Below are 23,264 nucleotides of genomic sequence, written 5' to 3' on the forward strand. Positions count from 1 at the left end.
TCTATCAACAAGCCTCTCCGAGTGACATCATCTGTACCAAGTGGGTGTAATTTTACTTTGCTCATTTCTTCTCAGTGCTTTAATTTAGGTACAATCACCTCCTTTACTTATTTTTATAATATACTTTGATACACTTATTATCTTTCATTTATTACAACTCATTCACTCATTTATTCTGCTAGAACATAAATAAAAGAAGTATTTCATAACACCATATCCTAACAACATGAGTTCATTTTAGCTGAGTGATATGCCTAGGATATTTTTCCTCCACCCGTGTTAGTAACAGATGATACACAGTTAGCGGCCACTGCTGATCCACAATTAGGAGAACAACAGGACAACACACCCACTCAAACTAAAGACAAAGAGACAAATACATCATATCTAGATGATAATGATGATTCTTGGGAAACACCCTCTGATGTAGCAAGTGAGAACTTTGTCTCTGACTTGCCTGTCTATGAAAATTTACTTAACAGAGTTTATCGCTCAGGAAAAGTCTATTCCACTATTCCCTCACAGAACGATAAACAAGTCAAGGCTAACCTACCAAAGCAGCCATCCAAAATGAATACTGCAGGCAATGCCACAAATCAAACATCCCCACCTCATGTTTACATTTATCATGAGGATAAAACTGCCCCATAATTCTCAGGCACAGAAAAAGATTGCATTGATGTGATTTCACTGATCAATCAGTGTAAAAAGACACATAACGGATGAGCAAAGAAAAACCTGAAATATTTTCCTCATGGATTAATCGGGATAGATGCCCGGCAGGTGATCTGCTTAAGTCAGATAAGCTTCTTAAGGCTAAGACATATGATGAGTTTACAACAGAATTCTTAAAGAAGTTTTCTGGAGGTATAAACTTTTGCTAGGAATAATCCCAGAATTACATAGGATTGTGGATCTTGTAAGGGAGCACACTACAAATCATGTGCTCAATGAAATAACAGATGTCTCTACCATTAGAAGAACATTATTAGCTACTTTAGAAAACTCAAACTGGATGACAGGAGATGGAAAGATGTCACCAGACCTTGTCGCAGACATCATGGTTACGTAGCTGCCTTTTGTAAATTACCTGATAGGATACTCAAAATAGCCAAGACGATCCCATACACCCCAGGTATGTACTTCCTAGACTTAATGAATAAGGTAGAGATGAATTGTAACAAAGCAGGAGTGGCCGAAACACAATCACATTCTAGTAGAATGAGAGTGCCTGAGACAGTATCAGCTGTGAAAACAGCCACAACTACCCAAAACAGAGAACAAAATCGATCGCGACCCGCAAACAGACGGAACAAATAACCAAACGCTTTGAGACAGCGTTCTCAAACACCAGGCCACAGGCAGTCACATTAGTTTCCGCGCAGTCCGAGCAGATCTCGCACCACAGACACCGCTATATATGGGAAGCCATCTCACAGTCGGGAGATAGGTCCATTCTATGTTATTACTGTGCTAACCCAGGACACACAATGAATGACTGCTTTATCAAAGCAAGAGAATATAAACAAAAGACACAAGGATATGATCCATACTGTAGACATCATCGGTCCCAAGGGCATTGCAACAGCAATTGTAAGACAGTAGAGAAAATATATTTCATTTTCAAATCGGGGGAAGGCCAAGTCACAACAAAAAACGATCAATCATAAAGAAAAGCAAGTCTAAAATTCACATTGGAGGCATGTTGGGGAGTGAGTGTATCTTGATACCAGCTGTATATGAGGATCAAAACGTTTCCTTACTTTTAGACACAGGCTCTCCAGTGAACTTAATAACACAAGAAGTAATAGATAGAAATTTTAGGAATAAGAAAGTAACTTTTCTGGAAGAATCTGATTTAGACTTATTATACAATAGATGGCAAGCAAATTGAAGTAAAAGGTATGATACGGTTCAACACCAGTTTCACAGAGACTACAAGACCAATTTCTACATTTTTATATATTGTTGAAACTTAGCAATAAAAACTGATATGTTGCTGGGCCTTTAAGATGCATGAGAACAGAGCAAATAACTTTACTCCCACAAATGAATGGATTAGTAAAACAGAACCAAAAGGAATTGGCAATATGAAAAGCTTAAACAAACATATACAAACAGATGATTGTATAGATCCACTCCCCCCCCCCCCTAGCCTCCAGGACTGGAGACCATGGTAGCGGTACTGACTTATCAGTTTTTCCCGCCCATCTCACCAATGATTTAGTTATTCCTCCTAACTCCTACATAAGGGTAACCATAAAGAGCAAATTAAAGAATAGTACTGTTCTTATCTTGGAAGAATTATGTAAAGTAAAAGGATTGTCAGTAGAAAAAGCATTGTCAGATGAATAACGATGGGCAAACTCAAATATTCCTAATTAATCACATGAATGGGGAAGTACAGTTGAAAAAGGAGACTTGTATAGTTAATACTGAAAAATATCCCGCCCCCGTGATGGAAACAGTTTTAGTTGGAGTGACATGTAAGATAAGATCTACGGATAGAGAAAGCATAAAAGAAAATTTAATTCACTCAGGTGAATTTAATGAAGAAACTGATTTGTTAACATTGTTGGAAAAACACAGGGACACCGTAGCATTACCTGGAGAACAATTAGTGTGTACTAACCTGATTAATCACATGATTAACGTGCACCCAGGCACACAACCGATTTTCGTACCTGCCTATAGAGTCCCACAATCTCAACATACACTCGCAAAATAGTATGTCGATGAAATATTAGAACTTGGAATTATTGAGCCTTCAGTCTCCCCGTGGAATGCCCGATTATTTTTCGTGCTCAAGCGAAATGGAGAAATGCGTGCAGTAGTAGATTACCGTAAACTAAACAATCGCACAGTCCCAGACCGGTTTCCCATGCCACTGCTAAGTGACATCCTACAGAATATTGGACCAGAAAGTAATGTATTTTCCACAATAGATTTGCTAAATGGATACTATCAAATTCCATTAGATCAGGAGTCACGTAAATACACTGCCTTTTCCACAAATACAGGACTTTATCAAAACAGGAGCATGCCAATGGGATTGAAGACAACACTAGGCACTTTCCAAAGCCTGATGAATTACGTATTGTCCGGAATTCTAAGACATGGAATATTCATTTATCTTGATGATATAATTGTCTCAACTAAAGATATAAAAGGACATCTCCAGAAGTTAGACCTACTCTTACAAAAGCATGGTGATGCTGATTTAAAAATTGAGCTTCTAAATGCAAATTTTGATTTAAGGATATAAAATTCTTAGGCCACAAACTCAATGCTGAAGGTATTCACACCTCCGATGACAAAATACAGGCGGTGAGAGACTTCCCAGAACCCGCTACAATAGACGAAGTTAGACAATTTTTAGGTCTAGCAGGGTATTACAGGTCATTCATACAACAGTTCTCTCATACAGCCTTCCCTCTATTCCAACTACTTAAAAAAAGATGCTGTATTCCAATGGGAAGAAGAACAAAAACAAGCATTTAATGAATTAAAAGATAAACTTACAAATGAACCATGTTTGGCCTATCCGGATTTCACAAAACCATTTATTATTTGCACAGACGCAGCCATTAAAGGATTAGGGACTGTACTGATGCAAGAAGATAAAAGAGGAAAGAATCAACCGATTGCATTTGGTAGTAGACAAATAAAAGTTGCAGAGAAAAATTATTGCACTACAGACTTAGAGGCACTTGCAGTTGTTTCATTACAAAAGTTCCAAGATTTGGTATATGGTTACGAAATATACTTTTTCACCAACCATAAACCGTTAGTGGGTATGTTTAAAGCAAAACTCCTCTCTGGGAGGAGAGCAAGATGGAAATGTACAGTCAAAAACTACAATGTACACATTCATTACATATAAGGCAAAATGAGTCTAGCAGCTGATTCATTATCCAGGAACCAGAAAACAATTCATGTTACGGTATTAGATCTCAAAGGAAACATCCCAACCCATGATGCAATCGTGAAAGCACAAAGACTTGACCCAACATGGTCTAAAGTTATATACAAGTTAGAAAATGGAGATGACATACAATTACCCAAACTACATGTACCACTAGTCCAATTCACAATAATCAATCATGCCTTATACAGGATCAACCCAGGACAACCAAAACGCCGAAGAAATAATAAACAATTAGTGGTACCTAATGACATGATACCCCAAGTATTACGAACGATACACGATAGCCCACATGCAGGACATCCTGGAAAGGATAGAACATTCAAACAAGCCCAGCTTTTATATTATTGGCCATCATTACGAAAAGATTTAAACAATCGTATAGACAGATGCGAATCATGTGCAAAACACAAAGGATACCAATCACACCTGCACCGATGGGTAATTACCCTGTACCACATCAATCATGTGACTTTGTCGCAGTTGATTTACTCAATTTGCCGTTATCATACAATAATAACCAATACCTATTCGTAGCAACGGATCATTTTTCCCGTTATATAATTTTAGCTCCAGTTAAGGATAAAACAGCAGAAACAGTAGCAAAGGCAATGATAGATAATGTAATATGTCGCTTTACTACCCCAAAGGTACTAATAAGCGATAATGAAGGTGAATTTAATTCTGATATCTTACAATAAAATATGTAAACAATAAAATATCAAAAAGGTTAACGTTTTAGCCTATCACCCAGCATCCAATGCGTTAGCAGAGACAAAACAAAAAAGTATTAGATGCACTAGAACACATTCTCAATGAAAATTATGCAAGCTGGGATGATTGGATTCCCAGGGTAGAAGCATCAATTAATGGATCAATAAATATGTCTGTAGGAGACAAACCACATTTCATTATATATCTATCTATCTACCTATTGCCAGACGCCCTAATCCCGTACGGGGTGGCCACAAACAAATCGCCTTCACGTCGCCCTGTCACCCGCCATTTCACTGCCCTGCTCCAAACTCACACACCCCTCTCTCATATACCTCTCCACTCCATCCCTCCATCTCATACTCGGCCTCCCCCTCCCTCTCCCCCCCTTCCACCTCACTCACATACACTCTCGTCGTCAGTCTCTCACTCTCCATCCTCTCCACATGGCCAAACCACCTCAGTGTGTTCCTCCTAACGATTCCTATCACATCCACATCCACACCACAACGCTTCTTTATATCCTCATTTGTCAGCCTATTTCTCCATTTGACTCCACAGGCTCCTCTTAAAAAACTCAATTCCACTGCTCCCACTCTCGACTTGTGTCCTTCCAACAATGTCCAAGCTTCACATCCAAACGTTCGAGTTGGTATCATAATACTGTCATGTAGTAACATTTTCACTTCCATGCTCACTTCCCCGTTTCTAATCACTGCATCCAAGGTACCAGCAACGTTTCTTCCTTGTTGTACCCTTTCAAGCACTTCACCCTCCAAACTTCCATCCTTACTCATCACACTCCCCAAGTACTTTAACCTACTCACATTTTCCATTTCCTCACCATCCAAACTCACTATACATTCACTGACTTCACTTCTCTCAAGGACCATCACTTTACTCTTCCCTACATTCACCTTTAGATTCCGTTTCTTACACACTTTCCAAAATCATCCACCAATCCTTGCAGCTCCCCTTCGTCTTCACTTAGCAACACAGTATCATCTGCAAACAATAGTAGAGGGAGTTTCCAAACGCTACCCTTTCTCACTAGGGCCACTCCAACATCAACTGCCCTACCCTGTATCTCTTTTATTACCCCATCCATGTACAAATTGAACAACCATGGAGACATGACACATCCCTGTTTCAACTCAACCTTCAAAGAGAAAAACTCACTTAGTTCACCATCCACACGCACTGCAGCCTTAGCACCATCATACATACTCTTCATAGCATTCAACAACTTCCCATCTACTCCATATATTCTTAATACTTTCCACAATCCTTGTCTATCCACCCTGTCATATGCTTCTCCAAATCCATGAAGGTCGCATGGAACTTCTTTCCCTTCTCTAGAAACTTTTCCACTAAAGATCTATGAATGACTGTCTGATCTACACAACCTCTTCCCTTCCTAAAACATCCCTGATCTTCTCCAACTAATTCCTCTGTTATTTCCCTAACTCTGTCAAGAAGTATCCTACCATACACTTTTCCTATCACATTAAGAAGACAAATGCCCCTATGATTACCACACTTCTTTGTCCCCTTTTCCCTCGTACAAGGGAATACTTATATATGGGATAGATAAAAAAAAATTACCACATGAAAATCTAGAAGGTGAAAATCTGCCCATATACAACTACAATAATTACCCTTAACTCCGTTTACGTGAATTCCTGGTCATGCATAAAATAGTGAAAAAACAATTATCAGTGTCTAAGGAGGAAATGACGGAGGCATTTTATAAAAAGGCAAAAGAATCTCCTATCAGCTTAGGAGACAATGTCTATGGTGTCATTCACAGGAGAGACAATAAATTATCCCCGAAATTTGAGGGCCCATACAGAGTGTGGAGTAGACTGTAGCACCAGTCGAGCAGGGCAGTACTCCCGAGGTGGATGGAAAGCTGATGACAGGGAGTGCTGGAGCTCCCGTTTCATCAGCCCTCAGGACTAGTTCCTGACCATCCTCCTTTGCTGAACTTTTTCAGTGTCTCAGTTACACAGAGAGTAGGCCAGCATGCTCTCCAGTACAAATTTCTCTATCTATCTTCACCAAACTACATGCACAGTACACACTACACTTCCTATTCAAAATTTACCAAAATGGCGTCAATTCACCTAGCCTCGGAGTCCCCAGGGGGGGGGACCATAAATGCCCCCGCCATCTGCCCCTCTCCCGGTGACGACTCGAGGTGCCTGGAACCACTGTCTGACTCTCTTCTTCTTCATTTCTGCAACATTCGCGGCCTTTCATCTAACTTTCGCTCTGTTGAGCACCACCTCTTCTCCTCTAAACCTCACCTTCTTTTTCTAACGGAGACTCAGCTGTCTGAGGCAACTGACAGCAAACCCTTTTCTGTATCCTCCTACTTTCTCTATACTCATTTCAAAGCCAAAGGTGGCTGTTGTGTATACATACGCAACGACTTATCTTGCTCTCGTGTTCCTGAACTTGATTCTCCTGAATTCTCCACTCTCTGGCTTCGGCTTTCCTGTCATTCTCTGACTAAATATATCTGTGCTGTTTACTTATCCCCTAATTCTACTGACTATCAAAAATTCTTCGACTATCTTACTTCTACGATGGAACACATTCTGTCCATTTCTCCTTTCTCTGAAATCTCCATTCTTGGAGATTTCAATGTTCACCACCACCTTTGGCTCTCCTCTCCTTTCACGGATCCACCTGGTGAACAAGCCTACATCTTTTCTATCCTTAATGACCTAGAGCAGCTTGTACAGCACCCTACCCGTATCCCTGACCGCCTTGGAGAGAGCTCCAACATACTTGACCTCTTCCTCACAACTAATCCTTCTGCTTACTCTGTTAATCTTTTCTCTCCGTTGGGCTCCTCCGATCACAACCTTATTACCTTAACCTGTCCTATCGCTCCAGTACGGCCTGTGGATCCTCCAGGGAAACGTCGTCTCTGGCATTTTGGAGCTGCGGACTGGGAGGCCCTCAGGCAGTACTTCTTTGATTTTCCCTGGAATGATTATTGCTTCCATGGCCGTGAGCCATCTGAGTGTGCCTTGCGCATTACGGAGGTTATTCTCTCGGGCATGGAAGCATACATTCCTTTCTCATATCCTTTGACTAACGCAAGAAAGCCTTGGTTTAATCATGCTTGTTCTAATGCTGTCCGCAACAAGGAGAAGGCCTACAAAAGGTACCGGAGCCAACCCACCCCTGAATCACATAATCTTTACGTTTCTGCCCGGAATCGTGCTAAGTCTGTTCTTCGCTCTACTAAAAATAATTTCATCCTTACTAAATGCTCTCAACTCTCCAACTCGAATTCTTCCCGCTCCTTCTGGCACCTTGCCAAAAATCTTTCTAACAACTTTACCTCATCATCCTTCCCTCCTCTTTTCTACTCTGATGGTTCTGTAGCTATTTCTTCTACTGATAAAGCAGATCTCTTCGCACAGACTTTCTCCTCCAATTCCACCTTAGACGATTCCGGTGCTGTTCCTCCATCACTTCACCCTCTGACTTCCTCATGGCTGACATTAAAATTTCTTCAGTTGATGTATTTTCTGCCATTACTGGCCTCAGTACTAACAAGGCATATGGGCCTGATGGGGTCCCTCCTGTTGTTCTCAAAAACTGTGCTTCTGTGCTTACACCCTGCCTAGGTAAACTATTTCGCCTTTGTCTGTCAACTTGTACCTTTCCTTCTTGCTGGAAGTTTGCTCTCATTCAGCCAGTCCCAAAGAAGGGTGACCACTCCCAACCCTCCAACTATCGTCCAATTGCTTTAACGTCCTGTATTTCAAAAGTTTTCGAGTCAATTCTTAATAAAAAAATTTTAAGACATCTTTCCTATCACAACCTTCTTTCCGATCGTCAGTATGGGTTCCGTCAGGGACGCTCCACTGGCGATCTTCTCACCTACCTTTCAGACTCCTGGTCATCCTCCTTTCGGGACTTTGGCGAAAGCTTTGCCATTGCACTTGACATCTCAAAGGCTTTCGATCGAGTCTGGCATAAATCTTTAATTTCCAAACTGCCCTCCTACGGTTTCTATCCTTCTATCTGTACCTTCATCGCTAGCTTCCTTTCTGGTCGTTCTATAGCTGCTGTCGTAGACGGCCATCGTTCTTCTCCTAGATCTATCAACAGTGGTGTTCCTAAGGGCTCTGTCCTATCACCAACTCTCTTCCTTTTATTCATCAATGATCTTCTAAGCTGTACATCTAACCCTATCCACTCATACGCTGATGACTCCACCCTTCACCTTTCCATTCGGTTCCCGCAACGTCCATCTCAACAGTTACTTCAAGAAACAAGGGATGAGGCTATGGCACACCTAATGTCTGACTTGGCTCATATCTCTGACTGGGGTAAAAATAATATGGTTGTCTTTAATGCTTCTAAGACTCAGTTCTTACACCTATCAACCCGACAAAATCTTCCACAGGTATACCCACTAATGTTTAATAATATTCAGATTAATCCTGCATCATCCTTGAACATGCTTGGGGTTTCATTTACTCGGGACTTATCTTGGAAAGATCATATTACATCTCTTGTAAAATCTGCTTCCAAGAGATTGGGTGTGCTAAGCCGACTCCGCTCTTTCTTTACCCCTGCACAATTGTTGACTCTATACAGGGGTTTTATCCGCCCCTGTGTGGAGTACAACTCTCATGTGTGGGGAGGCTCCCCACATACAGCTCTTCTCAATAGGGTGGAGTCAAAGGCTTTTCGTCTCATTAACTCTCCTCCTCTTACTGACTCCCTTCAACCTCTGTCTCTTCGCCGCACTGTTGCATCTTTATCTCTTTTCTATCGCTACTTTAATGGTCACTGCTCCTCTGAACTGTCTGCTTGCATTCCTCCACCTCTACGACGGGCGCGTAGCACCCGTCTGGCAGCAAACTCTCATCCCTTTTCTGTCCAACTCTCTAATGCAAGAGTTAACCGTTACTCCCAGTCTTTCATTCATGCAACAGGTCAGCTCTGGAACTGTCTCCCTCTGTCTGTATTTCCTCCTGCCTATGATCTCCAGTCTTTCAAACGCAGTGTGTCCAGGCATCTCAAAATGATCGGATCTTGAATTTGGCTCTCTATTGTATTTTGTTTTTCTCTTGGAGGGAACTGTTACTGCGGGCTCATGGCCTTTGGTTCCTTCTTCCTCGCATTAAAAAAAAAAAAAAAAAAAAATTAACATAAAAACAAAGTTGTAATTAGGTCACTGCCAGGTGGTGAAGAGAAACAAGTTCATATTGACCATTTAAAACGAATTTAAAGGGAATTATTCAATAATTATACAACCTCGAATACCACCAAACATAACTCATGAAACCAATCAAGTAAACAGTAATTAAAAAAATAAATAAAGGTCACATACCAAACAAACAAACATAGGTGCAACTGTTCCCAAAAAAATCTACAGGACAACATTTACATTATTTAACCCGCCCCATCCTGAACACTTTTCCACCACTGACTCCCTCCCAATCCCGACCATTTTTGGATTTTTTTTTTTTTTTTGGCTCAAACCTCCGCTTTTGGTGGGAAACATCGAAAATTCATAGAGAAATCGCTCACCTGAGGTTTAAAATACTAGGTACAGGTAGGAGTACCTCCTTACCTTACTGGGTTTCTAACAGGTTGGCACCAAAAAAAACAAGTTCTATGGGAGGATAACTATTTCCCACCACTCATAAACGGTATTTATTTATTTACTTCGTACGAATTTATATGTAGTATGAGAGTATATTGGTTTTCAAGCAGTAATATAGGCATTATAAGAATTGTTTCACTCACCAACTCATCACCATACCTGACCTTTTTTGCCACATTACCTGATCATCAGTTCTGACTGTTTCTTCCTCTAATGCTATGTAAACTTTGTCCTCCACATTGTCATTGATTGGGGAATCACTCTGGCCCTGAATTTCATACTGTGGCATGACATGGCTTTACTGGCCAGGTCACTGATAACAGGTGAATTGCTGAGACAATGGCATGCAGGGGGGGGAGGAGGAGGTCATAATGGGTAAGGCATTGTCCCTGCCTGGTATCTTGTAGAGGAAGGTGTCACGTGTATACATACCAAAAATCACTCGCGAAAATTGACAATTGTGCAAATTAGGGACCTTGCAATTGATTCGTGTTTATGTCCGTCGATGGGATTGGCAGTGACAAAACGTGTGGACGTTAAAGAACGTCGACGGGACGCCGCGGGTTAAATATCGATTTAAACTCCTTCTGTAAATGAAATAACAAGCAAGTTATTGTTCTGCGTTAGTCAACCGTAACGCACATCATCACTCTTCATTGACCATAGCATGACTATATTAGAAAATTCATAGATTTTTTTTTTTTTATTGGTAGGTAATGATGAAGAGACTTATACCATGAATTCTCTACATAGCAAGATGATATGCTCACTTAGACCTCCAACACATAGGACAGTAAGGATGCCTCATAGCTTCAGCGGCCACGACGTCAATTGTAAAAGATGTCTTGAGTACTGAAATCAGTTTGGATTATTTATACGAATTACCCACTTATCTAGAGAATATCGCCAAACCCATGAAGACCCTGGACTTCATAATAGGAGGCTATGTTTCACAAGCACATAACACAAAGTGGATGAAATAGTGAAGTTAGTGAAATGGAAGATAGAACAGGCGAAGTCAACTATGCTCATCATGATCCAAGATCTCCCATCTCATGGAACGGAGGTATTGAGTGACCCGAACAACATCACACGTACTCGCCAAAAGCGTGGATTGTTTGACCTGGGTGGTGCAATTCTTGGGAACATCTTTGGGTTGGCTACAGAGGAAGACCTTCAAGAAATAAACAACAAATTTAACCCTTTAAACGCGGATCGTCGCGTTTGCGACGCTCGGCAAAAAGGACATAACGGCGGAGCTTTGCGTTTGCGATTCTAGTAAATTTTGAATAACCGCGGGCAGGCAGGCTCCAGCTGGTATTGTCAATCAGTACCACCACCCTTTAGCTACTTTTAGCACACTTGACCTTTGTACCACAGACCTCCGTTGTTGCCAAGTATCGCGTTTTTCCCCCGACCCCCCCCCCACCACGGCCCCTGCCAGCCTGGCTGTGATACATGGCAGCGCTCTGAGTGCTCAGAACTGTAAATCTACGCTCTCCTCTCACAAGCAGTATATGCTAATAGGAAACGCTTGTTTCCCCAGTTGTAACACTAGCTTTTTTTCTCACGGTTTGCCCCTGTTTAGCATCAGTTTACCGCAGGCTTTCAAAGAGACATTATGGCGAGTTCTAGCTCTTCTGACTCAGTGCAAGCGGCCGACAGGAACGAGAATAAAGTGACAGGCGTAAGGCAGAATAAAAAGCGCGCCGCGGTGATCTTTTGGGAAGTAATATGATTGAAAATAATGTAGTATACATGTTTTTAGCTGTGAAAATGGAAATGTTTGTTGAGTGACGGGAAGACCGCCACCGCGCTGCATGTCGGCCGTACGCTCCATTGATTTTAGCCTTATTTTCAGTGCTTATTGTACAAATACGGATTCCTAACTACCTTTACGTTGTAGTATAAAGTTTACTGTGACAGAATGAGGCTGTGGTAGAGGGGAAACCGGGTTGCTGGAGGTGTGAAAGTGAAGATTTGGTTACCCAACTTTGCCAGTCTCCACAAGTCCTTGGGCAGTCCAAGAAGGCTCAACACCTGTCTCTGGAGAAAGCTGAATGTAAGTACTATCTGCCAAAACAAGTATAATGTTCTAGGGTTAATCTCTGATTTTTGGCTAATATTTTCCTACAGGTGCTCAGACCGCGATACAACCCCGCCACTCGGGGGGGGGGGGCGACTGTTCACGGCAGCGTTTAAGGGGTTAATAAAATAGCTAAGGTACTAACATATCAAAACAAATTCGTCGCTGGACAAAACTCAGCAATGAAGACAATCGTGATAAACCTAAATAAGGCAGAAAACATAGGTTACCAGAGTGTGGGCAAAATAAATGCCAGGGAAGGGAACATAACACTTTTCCAACACATCTCCATCATCACGAAACATATTGACACCAAGTATACTCCAGCTAGATAACACTAGAGTTCGTTACAGGGCATTTATGCAAGGAATTGCAAATGCTGGTAATGGTAGGATCACAACTGACCTACTTCCAGTTCATGAGCTACGTCAGATAATTAGCCAGGGCATACATAAATGTAGTTTGAAGCCTTTGTTTTGTGGTAGAGATTTCACGTTATATGATCCATATTTATAAGCAACACTAACATCAACATCAGTAGTAGTTCATGTACCATTCATAACTGACGACCTGTTCACAGTATACCAAAGACACCCCTTTCCTTCTAAGAATAATAACACTTTGGTCATTATCAACATCGACACAGACACCGAACTCATCATGGACTCCAAAAGATGGAACACCGTCGCTTTTGCCGGTGAATCAACGATTGAATGAAAGTGCTGTACATCCTTACATGCTGTTCACCTTTGTCCTGCTTACATTTTCAAGTTTCAGCCTACTGGAACAGTCCCTTGTGAAATGGCTATCATAAGAAATCACGACATTCATAATCACTGCAACTTCACTTTTTCTCCAGCTAAGCTTATTTACCATCAATGCATCAGACACTCACAGTTTTTTGTATTTCACTCATAACACATCAGTTTACATAATCTGTCCAGATATACCACCATCTCATACTTGAGCATCGGGATTATACATAGCACCAGACTACTGTGCAGTACTTACACCATCGATGTTCACTTTATCCACCATCAATCACTATGACATTCTCAATCATACATACAAAAATTTCCACCCTCTACCTGATATCGACTTCAACATGAGTACAAGTATTAAGTTGACTTCACCTAAGTTTGAAACTATGCAACTAATCAATGAACCAATGAAGCCCTAGGAAGATTTGAGTTTGAGTATGGTCAACCCATATTATGTGTATAGCCCAGCACCTATTGTCTTTATAATCTTCTCTATTATATTTGCAGTAGTGCTTTTCGCAATACACAGAATGCATGCAAGAATTGCAAACTTGGAGTCAGTATTTAGTGGGGGTAGAGTAAAGATTCAAGTAAAACCCCCTAAATGAAGTGTACATATTTTGTATGTATTATTATTATTATTTTTTTTTATGGAAAGACACATGATATAGAAGTATACCTTATCAGTATCTCAGTATAAAATATTAATAGCTCTTACTATAACCTTAACTTTGAACTATTTTTTGCATATATGCATATGTCTGTTATGCATACACATTTTACAATGTCATACAATATTCTATAATCATTTTAACTGTAGTACATTTGTTCAGTTATGTAAACAACTTGTTTAAAATGTTTTATGTTTCTAAAATATTACTGGATCATTGCAATATTAACATGAATATTATATACAATATTATAATCAATGTTATGTATTAATAGATTAGCACATGTCAATGATAATTGCTGTTGGAGGATCGCCAACTGGCGTGACCGAGCGATGTCAGGACTCCATATTATAATAATATAACTCATAGCACGATGGATTGATAGATAAATAGGTAGATAGTAGATAGGAGCACCAGCCAAGGTGTGGGAATAGGAAATGTGTCAGCGAGAGTTGACCAAAGGAAATGTGTCTGCATTTCTGTAAGGAATGCCAGAGGGCACCGGAAGTGGTACATACACACAGACACATGCAAGCTTCTAGAAACCCTACCTACGGCTTATACACGTGACACGAGCCCTCCTAGATAAGAATGGAGGGATTAGAGAGTCAGAAAGGGGCTCGCCACAGAATCAAAAGGTTGTGAAAAGAGGAAATAAGAAGAGGGATCCAACGAGACCTAGCTAGTAAATTACGATCCTGTGTAATACATACACTGCTCAACTTAAACTTTTCTTTGAAGATAATAAATCAAGATCAACTCCCTGTATCCATCTTTAACTTCTACCTTCGACTACATGATAACTAGAACCAAATCTCAAGATTAACATATTACAAGCTCAAAATTCACAATGCCTCAGGGGCACAAGACCATCAGCCCTCAGGCCTGTCTCTCAGGCGGGTATGGATTACGAAACTACTGTGGTTGGGAGCCGCAAAGACCAATGATTACAACAGATTAATATCTTTATAAGTAATGTTCATGAGAAAAATAAAGTAATAACAGTAATAAATGGTGAACTGTATTAAGAAAGTTGGTTTTGATCTTCACAATATAATTCCCAAACGGATGGAGGTTAAATTAGAAAAACGTCGTCGTCATCGTCGGCGGCGGCAGCGTAATAGTAGAAGTAGTAGTAGTGATAGTGGTGGTGGTCGGGGTAGTAGTTGTAGTAGTAGTATAAATAGCAGCAGCAGTAGTAGTAGTAGTAATGGTGGTGAAGGTGGTGTGGCGGTGGTGGTAATAGTAATAGTTGCAGTAATAGTGGCAGCTGCAGCAGTATATTATTATTTTCCTTATTTGTTGTTTTTTGGTGGTAGGTGTAGTGGTAGTAGTAGTAGTAGTAGTGGTAGTATAGTAGTAGTTGTTGTAGTAGTAGTGGTGGTGGTGGTGGTGGTTGTGGTAGTAGTGGTGGTAGTAGTAGTAGTAGTAGTAGTAGTAGTAACAGTAGTAGTAGTAGCAACAGCTGTAGTAGTAGTAGTACCAACAGCAGTATCAGTAGTAGTAGTAGTAGTAGCAACAGCAATAGCAGTAGCAGTAGCAGTAGTAGTAACGGTGGTGGTTGTGGTGTGGTGATGGTGTGGTGGTGGTAGTAGTAGTAGTAGCAGCACCAACGGTATATATTTGTTGTTCTTTTTGTTGTTGTTGTGACCCGAGGCTCATCTAGACGTGAACCTGGTGTAATTTTCTTGTCTTAATTTTACCATCATGGAGAAGGCATAGTTATATTGTTGATTAAAACGTATATGGAAACTAAAATTAACAAATATAGATTGTGTGTGTGTGTGTGTGTGTGTGTGTGTGTGTGTGTGTGTGTGTGTTTCGCTACTTGATCTGATACTACAGGAATCCTTAAGTTACAGACAAGAAAATAATCATAGCTGGGTCATGTCTCCTTGATACCATCAGATGAGGTAAGGTCAATCTATCTATCTATCTGCCAATCCATCTATCTATAGCCAGACGTCTTAATCCCCTGAGGGGTGGCCACAAACAAATCGTCTCCCAGTTGCCCAGCCCTCTGCATTATACTGCCCTCTTTCCAATTGACACCCCACTCTCTCATCATCCATACATTTCATTCTTGGTCTCCATATCCCCCTTTCCCCTTCCACCTCATTCACTTACACTCTCCTTCTCAGTCTTTCATTCTCCATCCTCTCCACATGGCCACATGAGGTAAGGTACAACATAAAAACATACGAAAGCGTTAAACCCTTACGTTGCTTACTTCCATCATCACACCCACTGGACTGAATTATGCTGTTGAGTTGCAGTTTTCCTCTAGTCCATCATTCTGCCCCTCGTGGGACAGGAATGGGACTGAGAGGCTTTTTTTTTTTCCCCAGCTGAATAGGTGTAACACTGGGAAGTTGCCCCTCCACAGCACCACTATGTAAATATGTGGCTAAGCACGCCTTGGTAACTGAGGAAGTGAAAAAAAAAAAAAAAAAAGGATAGAAAACATTAATGCATGGAGAACTATATAATTCTGGGTAAAACCACGCACACATAAATTAAACAGCGCTTGCGCCGTTGATACAATATGAACGTGTACCAAACATTTCACGCACTATTTAGTCTCCTGCACTGTGCTGGTAAATCTGCCATCACATTGTCTCTGAAATGCCAGGGAGTCTATCAAGGGTTTTATGGTATTTATGGACATCACACTGAACCGATCTTTGTTGAATAATGTGATTATGTAAATAACAAACAACATTACATGAACTGCAGTCGAAGATAGGATGTATGCTTTGCCCATGATACTTGACAATTAGGAATTCAACTAGACAACATACCACAATGTTACTTGTTAAATGTCTCACCAAGTTCCTTGATTGATATGAACAAAGAGTCTCTCTCTCTCTCTCTCTCTCTCTCTCTCCTACGACTTATATCCATTGTCTTTACAGTGCCTTTGCGTTGATGGAATCGGGTTTATTTAATAAGTGGATGAAGTACTCCCTGGCCAACACCACCGCCTGTGTCAATCCACCCATGGTCATCACCGTCACTACTGTCCTCTCACTCGCCAACCTCTGGGTAATTATAAGACTGTGTGTAGTTTGTCAAGCACTGCATATCTATATTTATCTTTCTATCTGTATCAAATAAGAGTTGCCTTTTTCCGTAAGGGGTGGGTACTAACAAATCGCCTCCACCTCATCCAGTCCTCTGGCTGCCTTCCCTCCAAATCATACTCAGTCACTCACCAACCTCTGGGTAACTGTGGATTTTGGCCGGAAATCACGAATATATTTACGACCAACTCTCTCTCTCTCTCTCTCTCTCACCTTTGATTTCTTAATGGGAACGAGAATTGACATGGGAAGCTAGTGCACTCCTCTTTTGTTTTCTTCTCTGAAAATAATAATAGTAGTAGTAGTAGTAGTAGTAATAATAATAATAATAAAATAGTCATAATAATAATCCATCCATCCACCCATCATCCAATCCAACGTTGCCCCATGAGGAGCGTAGGACCCCAGGGCAAGGCAAGATTGATCCTGACATTTAAGATGAGAGTGACCAGCCTCACTCATCCCTGAGTGGCATTACGTGAGTAATTAACCCCAACCATCCCTTGGATATAAACCATCGCTAGTTCAATCCGATGGAGTGTCGTAATTACCCAGTAAACCACCAGGCGCCAAAATATGGTTATATGGTTACCATCCAGCATTAAAAATGGTTTTCTGGTGTACAGGAAACCATTTGGCTTGTCACTCAGTGTAGAGTCACCCACAGACAGAAGTAATAGGAAAGAATGAAGGAAAGAAAGACAGAAGAGGGAGTGTAAAGTCACGTGTAGGCAGAAGGACGAGGAAAGAATGAAGGAAAGACAGAAGAGGATGGATGGAAAGAAGGATGGAGGAGAGGAAAGGGCAGACACCCGAGAGCATCACTACATCGAGTGAGTGGATGGTGAGCGCCGCCACCTACCAAAATAATAATAATAAGAATAAATAATAATGATACAACTACTGCGACTACTAGTAATAATAATGATACTACTACTACTACTACTACTATTCTGTCTATCTATCTATTGCCAGACGCCTCAATCCCGTTCGGGGGGCCACAAACAAATCGCCTCCACGTCGCCCTGTCCCCCGCCATTTCACTGCCCCGCACCCAAGTCACACCCCCATCTCTCATATACCTCTCCACCCCATCCCTCCATCTCATCCTCGGCGTCCCGCTCCCTCTTGCCCTCTCCACCTCACTCACATACACTCTCTTCGTCAGTCTTTCACCCTCCATCCTCTCCACATGGCCAAACCACCTCAGTGTGTTCCTCATAACGCTTCCTATCACATCCACATCCACACCATAACGCTCCTTTACATCCTCATTTGTCAGCCTGTCTCTCCATATGACTCCACAGGCTCCTCTTAAAAAACTCATTTCCACTGCTCTCACTCTTGACGTGTCCTTTCAGCAACGTCCAAGCTTCACTTCCGTACGTTAGAGTTAGTATCACAATACTGTCATGCAGTAACTTTTTCACTTCCATGCTCACTTCCCTGCTTCTTATCACTGCTTTCAAGGAACCAGCAACCTTTCTTCCCTGTTGTACCCTTTCAAGCACTTCACCCTCCAAACCTCCATCCTTACTCATCACACTACCCAAGTACTTAAACGTACTCACATTTTCCAATTCCTCACCATCCAACCTCGCTGTACATTCACTGACTTCACCTTTCTCAAAGACCATCACTTTACTCTTCCCTACATTCACCTTTAGGTTCCGTTTCTTACACACTCTCCCAAACTCATCCACCAAGCTTTGCAGCTCTCCTTCGTCTTCACTCAACAACACAGTATAATCTGCAAACAACAGTACAGGGAGTTTCCAAACATTACCCTCTCTCACCAGGGCCACTCCAACATCCACTACCCCTTGTACCTCTTTTATTACCCCATCCATGTACTGAGTGAACAACCATGGAGACATGACACATCCCTGTTTCAACCCAACCTTCAAAGAGAAAAATTCACTCAGTTCACCATCCACATGCACTGCAGGCTTAGCACCATCATACATACCCTTCACAGCATTCAACAACTTCCCATCTACTCCATATATTCTTAATACTTTCCACAATCCTTGTCTATCCACCTTGTCATATGCTTTCTTCAAATCCATGAAAGCAGCATACAACTTCTTTCCCTTCTCTAGAAACTTTTCCACTAAAGAACTGAGAATGAATATCTGATCAACACAACCTCTTCCCTTCCTAAAGCCTCCCTGTTCTTCTCCAACTAATTCCTTTGTTCTTTCTCTAACTCTGTCAATAAGTATCCTACCATACACTTTTCCTATTATACTAAGAAGACAAATGTCCCTATGATTACCACACACTTCTTTTTCCCTTTTTCCTTTGTACAAGGGAATAATTGTACCTGACTTCCAATCCTCCGGGACTCTACCTTCCTCCCAGGCCAATCTGCACATTTTCCACATCCATTCTACTACATCTCTCCCCCATGCTTCAGCATTTCACCACACACTCTATCAATTCCATGGGCTTTCACCAAATTAACTTTCTTCATTGCTTCCACAACTTCTATCCTACTGATTTCTTCCTGTTTTCTCACCACCCTCCTTCTCCCAGCTATTCTCCAGCCACTTATACTTTCATTACTTCCATCCTCTATGTTCAGCAATTCCTTAAAATGTTCTCTCCACCTGCTCACTTTTTCTCCCTTCTCCACTAGTAATCTACCATTACTATCTTTCACTCCCCTGCTAACTTTACTTCCAACCTGTTTTACTCTTTTCACCTCTTTCCAGAACGTTTTCTTACAATCCCTCCACTTTACACTCAAGTTCCTTCCAAATTCCTCATCCACTCTCTTCTTATTTTCTCTTACTAATCTTTTCACCTCTCTCTTTCTTTCTACATATAACTCTTTCTTCCGCCTCTCAACTTCTTCCATGCCCCTTTTTCTCATCCATTCATTGTATGCTTTCTTCTTTTGTGCCACAGCCTGTCTCACCTCTTCAGTCCACCACGCTGTTCCTTGCACCCCCGTCCGTCTTCTCTTCATCCCACACACCACATCACATGCTACACATATTTCTTCTGTGAATATCCTGCACACACCTTCCATGTCCCCCATCTGCTCCAATTCATATTTGCCCAATCGTTCTTCCACTTCTCTCTTATACTCTGCCTTTTTCTCATCCTCTTGTAACCTTTCCACTCTCCTTACAAATACTCCTTCTTCCCGTCCTTCCCTTCTTCTATTTCTCCATCTTAACTGGATCTTGATTCTGGCCACCACCAAGTAGTGGTCAGAAAGTCCACTCCCCCAACCTCTATAAGCTCATGCATCAATTACACATTTTCGCATCCTTTCATCCACACACACATAATCAGTCATTGCCTTCCTTTCATTCAGTTCACCACCCACCCTTCTCATCACTTGCCATGTATACCTGTGGATCATTTTGTGCCTGAAGAGGGTATTGGCTATCACCAACCCCCTCCCAGCACAAATGTCCACTAACGCACTGCCATTCTTATCTATCTCAGCAGGCACACCCCACTCACCAACTATTCCATCCACTTTCACATTCCCTACTTTACCATTCATATCACCGATCAAAAACACTCTCTCATTCCTTCCAAACTTTTCCATGCACACTTTCACATTTGTCCAGAACTCTTCTCTCGCTCTGCTTGCTCGATCTTGCGTTGGCACATACATACACACAATCGCCTACATTTGTATTCCAACTTTCAATGTTACCCACACAATCCTTGACCCAACTGATCCATACTCTCTTATGCTCCTCTTCCATCTTTTACTCACAACTATACATACTCCCTCTTTTGCCCTCTCATTCTCACCTACTCCTGCACATATACCCCATCCATACTCCCATTCTCTCACACTTTCTCCTCTCCATTTAGTTTCAGTTATTCCGCATACATCAACTTTCGCACCCTCAAGCACCTGGACAATCTCTCTCTCTTTCACCTCATCATTCACTCCCCTTACATTCCATGTTCCGATTACCATGTCCTTTGTCCGGTCCTTGGTCGTCATCTTTTGGTCAGTCCTTGTCTGAGGCTTATTGTTTGTATTTTTAGTTAGTTGTTTTCGGGGAGGGGCACTAACCCTCTGCCAACCCTTTTAGTCGCCTTTTACGACAAGCAGGGATACTGGGGGAGCATTCTTGAAAAAATCCCCTGCCCCAAAGGGGTCTAATAATAATAATAATAATAATAATATAATAATAATAAAATAATAATAATAATAATAATAATAATAATAATATTATTATTATTATTATTATTATTATTGTTATTATTAGCTATAATAATAATGAATGATAATAATAATAAATGTACAATAATAGTAATATAATAATAATAATAATAATAATAATAATAAAGCAAAAGAAACAGTGAGATCTCAAGCCCCAGGCTGTCAGTGCAAAGCATTGCTCAGTATGCCTCCACCAATCCTTGGGCATGGACTCTAAAAGTACCCTAATAATAATAATAATAATAACAATAATAATAATAAGAATAACTAATAATAATAATAATAATAATAATAATTATAATGATGATTAAGCAAAAGAAACAGCAAGATCTCAGGTGCCAAGCTGTCAATGCAAAGCATTGCTCGGTATACCTCCGCCAATCCCTATGCATGGACTCTTCTTACATCCTTCAAGACAGGCTTCACTGTGGGTTGCAATGAGACTACAGAAAAACTAAGTCAACCCCATTGGACCTTGACGTTTGGTTATTATTTTGACCTTGTTGACCTAATCAGTTCATCGTCCCTTCATAATGTATCACTGATATGAGTTTGATCAAAATCCAATCAGGGGTTCAGGAGATATCTTGCCCACACCCATATGATCCTGACCCTTGACCTCTTGATGTTGCTGAACTTATCAGTTCATTGCTCCTTTAAACTGTATCACTGACAAAAGTTTGGCTGAAATCGTTTAAGAGTTAAGGAGGTATTGCATCTACAATGATACACTAAGTTGACCCCATATGAACTTGACCTTTGACCCCTTGACCTAGCTGTCCTAATAAGTTCATCATCTTCCCACAGTGCATCACTAACAAAAGTTTGGTGGAAATCTGTCATGGGTTCAGGAAATATCGTGCCCACATTATTGTCACGCACAGATGCCCACAAGGATAAATTAAATTGATCCCATTTGACTTTGATCCTTGATCCCTTGACTTTGCTGATCTAATCAGTTCATCGTCCCTTCGTACTGTATCAGTGACAAATGTCTGATTGTAATCTGCTGAGGGGTTCAGGAAATATCACACCTACAAGATAAACTAAGTGGACCTTATCTGCCCTTGACCTTTGACTCCTTGAACTAGCTGAGCTAACCAGTACATTATCTCCTCATATTGCATCGCTGCCAAAAGTTTGGTGGAAATCTATCAATGGCTTCAGGAAATATTGCGTCCAAAAAAGTGTTATGGACAGACTCACGCATGCACGGCTAGACCAGTCACTTAATGCCTACCCCACTATAGGTCGGCAGAAGCATAATAATAAATAATAAACAGAACTCTACTACTACCACAACTACTTCTACCACTATCCAGAGGTGGGCACCACAAATGAAAATTCAGTTCAGCAACACACATCCGCAGACTAAAAGAACATGCTTTCTGCAACCGCAAATCTGCAAAATTCTTAAAATGTGCAGTTCCGCAAATGCAAAAACGCAAATGCAAACTCCAATACCATGGCATCAGCTTCATCTTATTCTGGATACCATTAAAGGATTATATTTAGTTTAGGATGATATTTTTCATAATCACTGGGCTCTAGTTGCTCACGTACTACAATTATATCTTTATTCACTCTATTCTGGCTGACAGTAGGTGACTATGAATTTTGGAAATTGTGCAAAGTAAAGAATATATAAAATCTAGTTATAGTAAAATTTAAAAATATGATTCAGTTATTATTGTTAGTATATTAGACTGATTTTACTACAGAACAAATGTTATTCCTTCACTTTCATATATAAGTGAATGAAATTACTACACTTCACAGCTAGCACTTGGCAAGTTGACACAGTAGTCCACCTCTGTTCCTTGGCTCTGACCTCCTCAGTCCACACTCCTTAGTTACACTCAGACCCCTTCAATAACTCAGACAGCTCCAGAGTACAGTATATCTATCTGTTTCTATCTGCTTATCTATCTATCTATCTACCTGTATTGATACCGCATGGAGAAAGGTGGATGTCTGGTAAGAAATATGGTATAATTGTAGTCAGTTTCATTTCGTATGTTTCTTGTTTAACCCGCCCCCTCCCGTCGACGTATGGGTACGTTGCAACGATTTGCATTTGCCAGTCCCGGCGACGTACCAGTACGTCGTGCAATTGCAAGGTCCCTAATTTGCACAATTTTCAATTTTTGCGCGTGATTTTTCGTATGTATACACGAGACAC

At 41.0% G+C, this 23,264-nt stretch overlaps 1 protein-coding gene across 1 annotated transcript in view; it reads left to right on the forward strand.

The window, feature by feature from the left end:
- Positions 1 to 23,264, forward strand: part of LOC145398709 (uncharacterized) — a 365,900-nt gene that overhangs the window by 325,623 nt on the left and 17,013 nt on the right. Inside the window, exon 6 of the mRNA XM_080271511.1 lies at positions 16,714 to 16,843. Within this exon, the coding sequence (XP_080127637.1) occupies positions 16,714 to 16,843 (130 nt within the window). The remainder of the gene's footprint in view (positions 1 to 16,713; positions 16,844 to 23,264) is intronic.

The sequence above is a fragment of the Coenobita brevimanus genome, chromosome 46 (genome assembly GCF_032717465.1).
Source record: "Coenobita brevimanus isolate Jiangsu-jjx chromosome 46, ASM3271746v2, whole genome shotgun sequence".
Classification (NCBI taxonomy): Eukaryota; Metazoa; Arthropoda; class Malacostraca; order Decapoda; family Coenobitidae; genus Coenobita; species Coenobita brevimanus.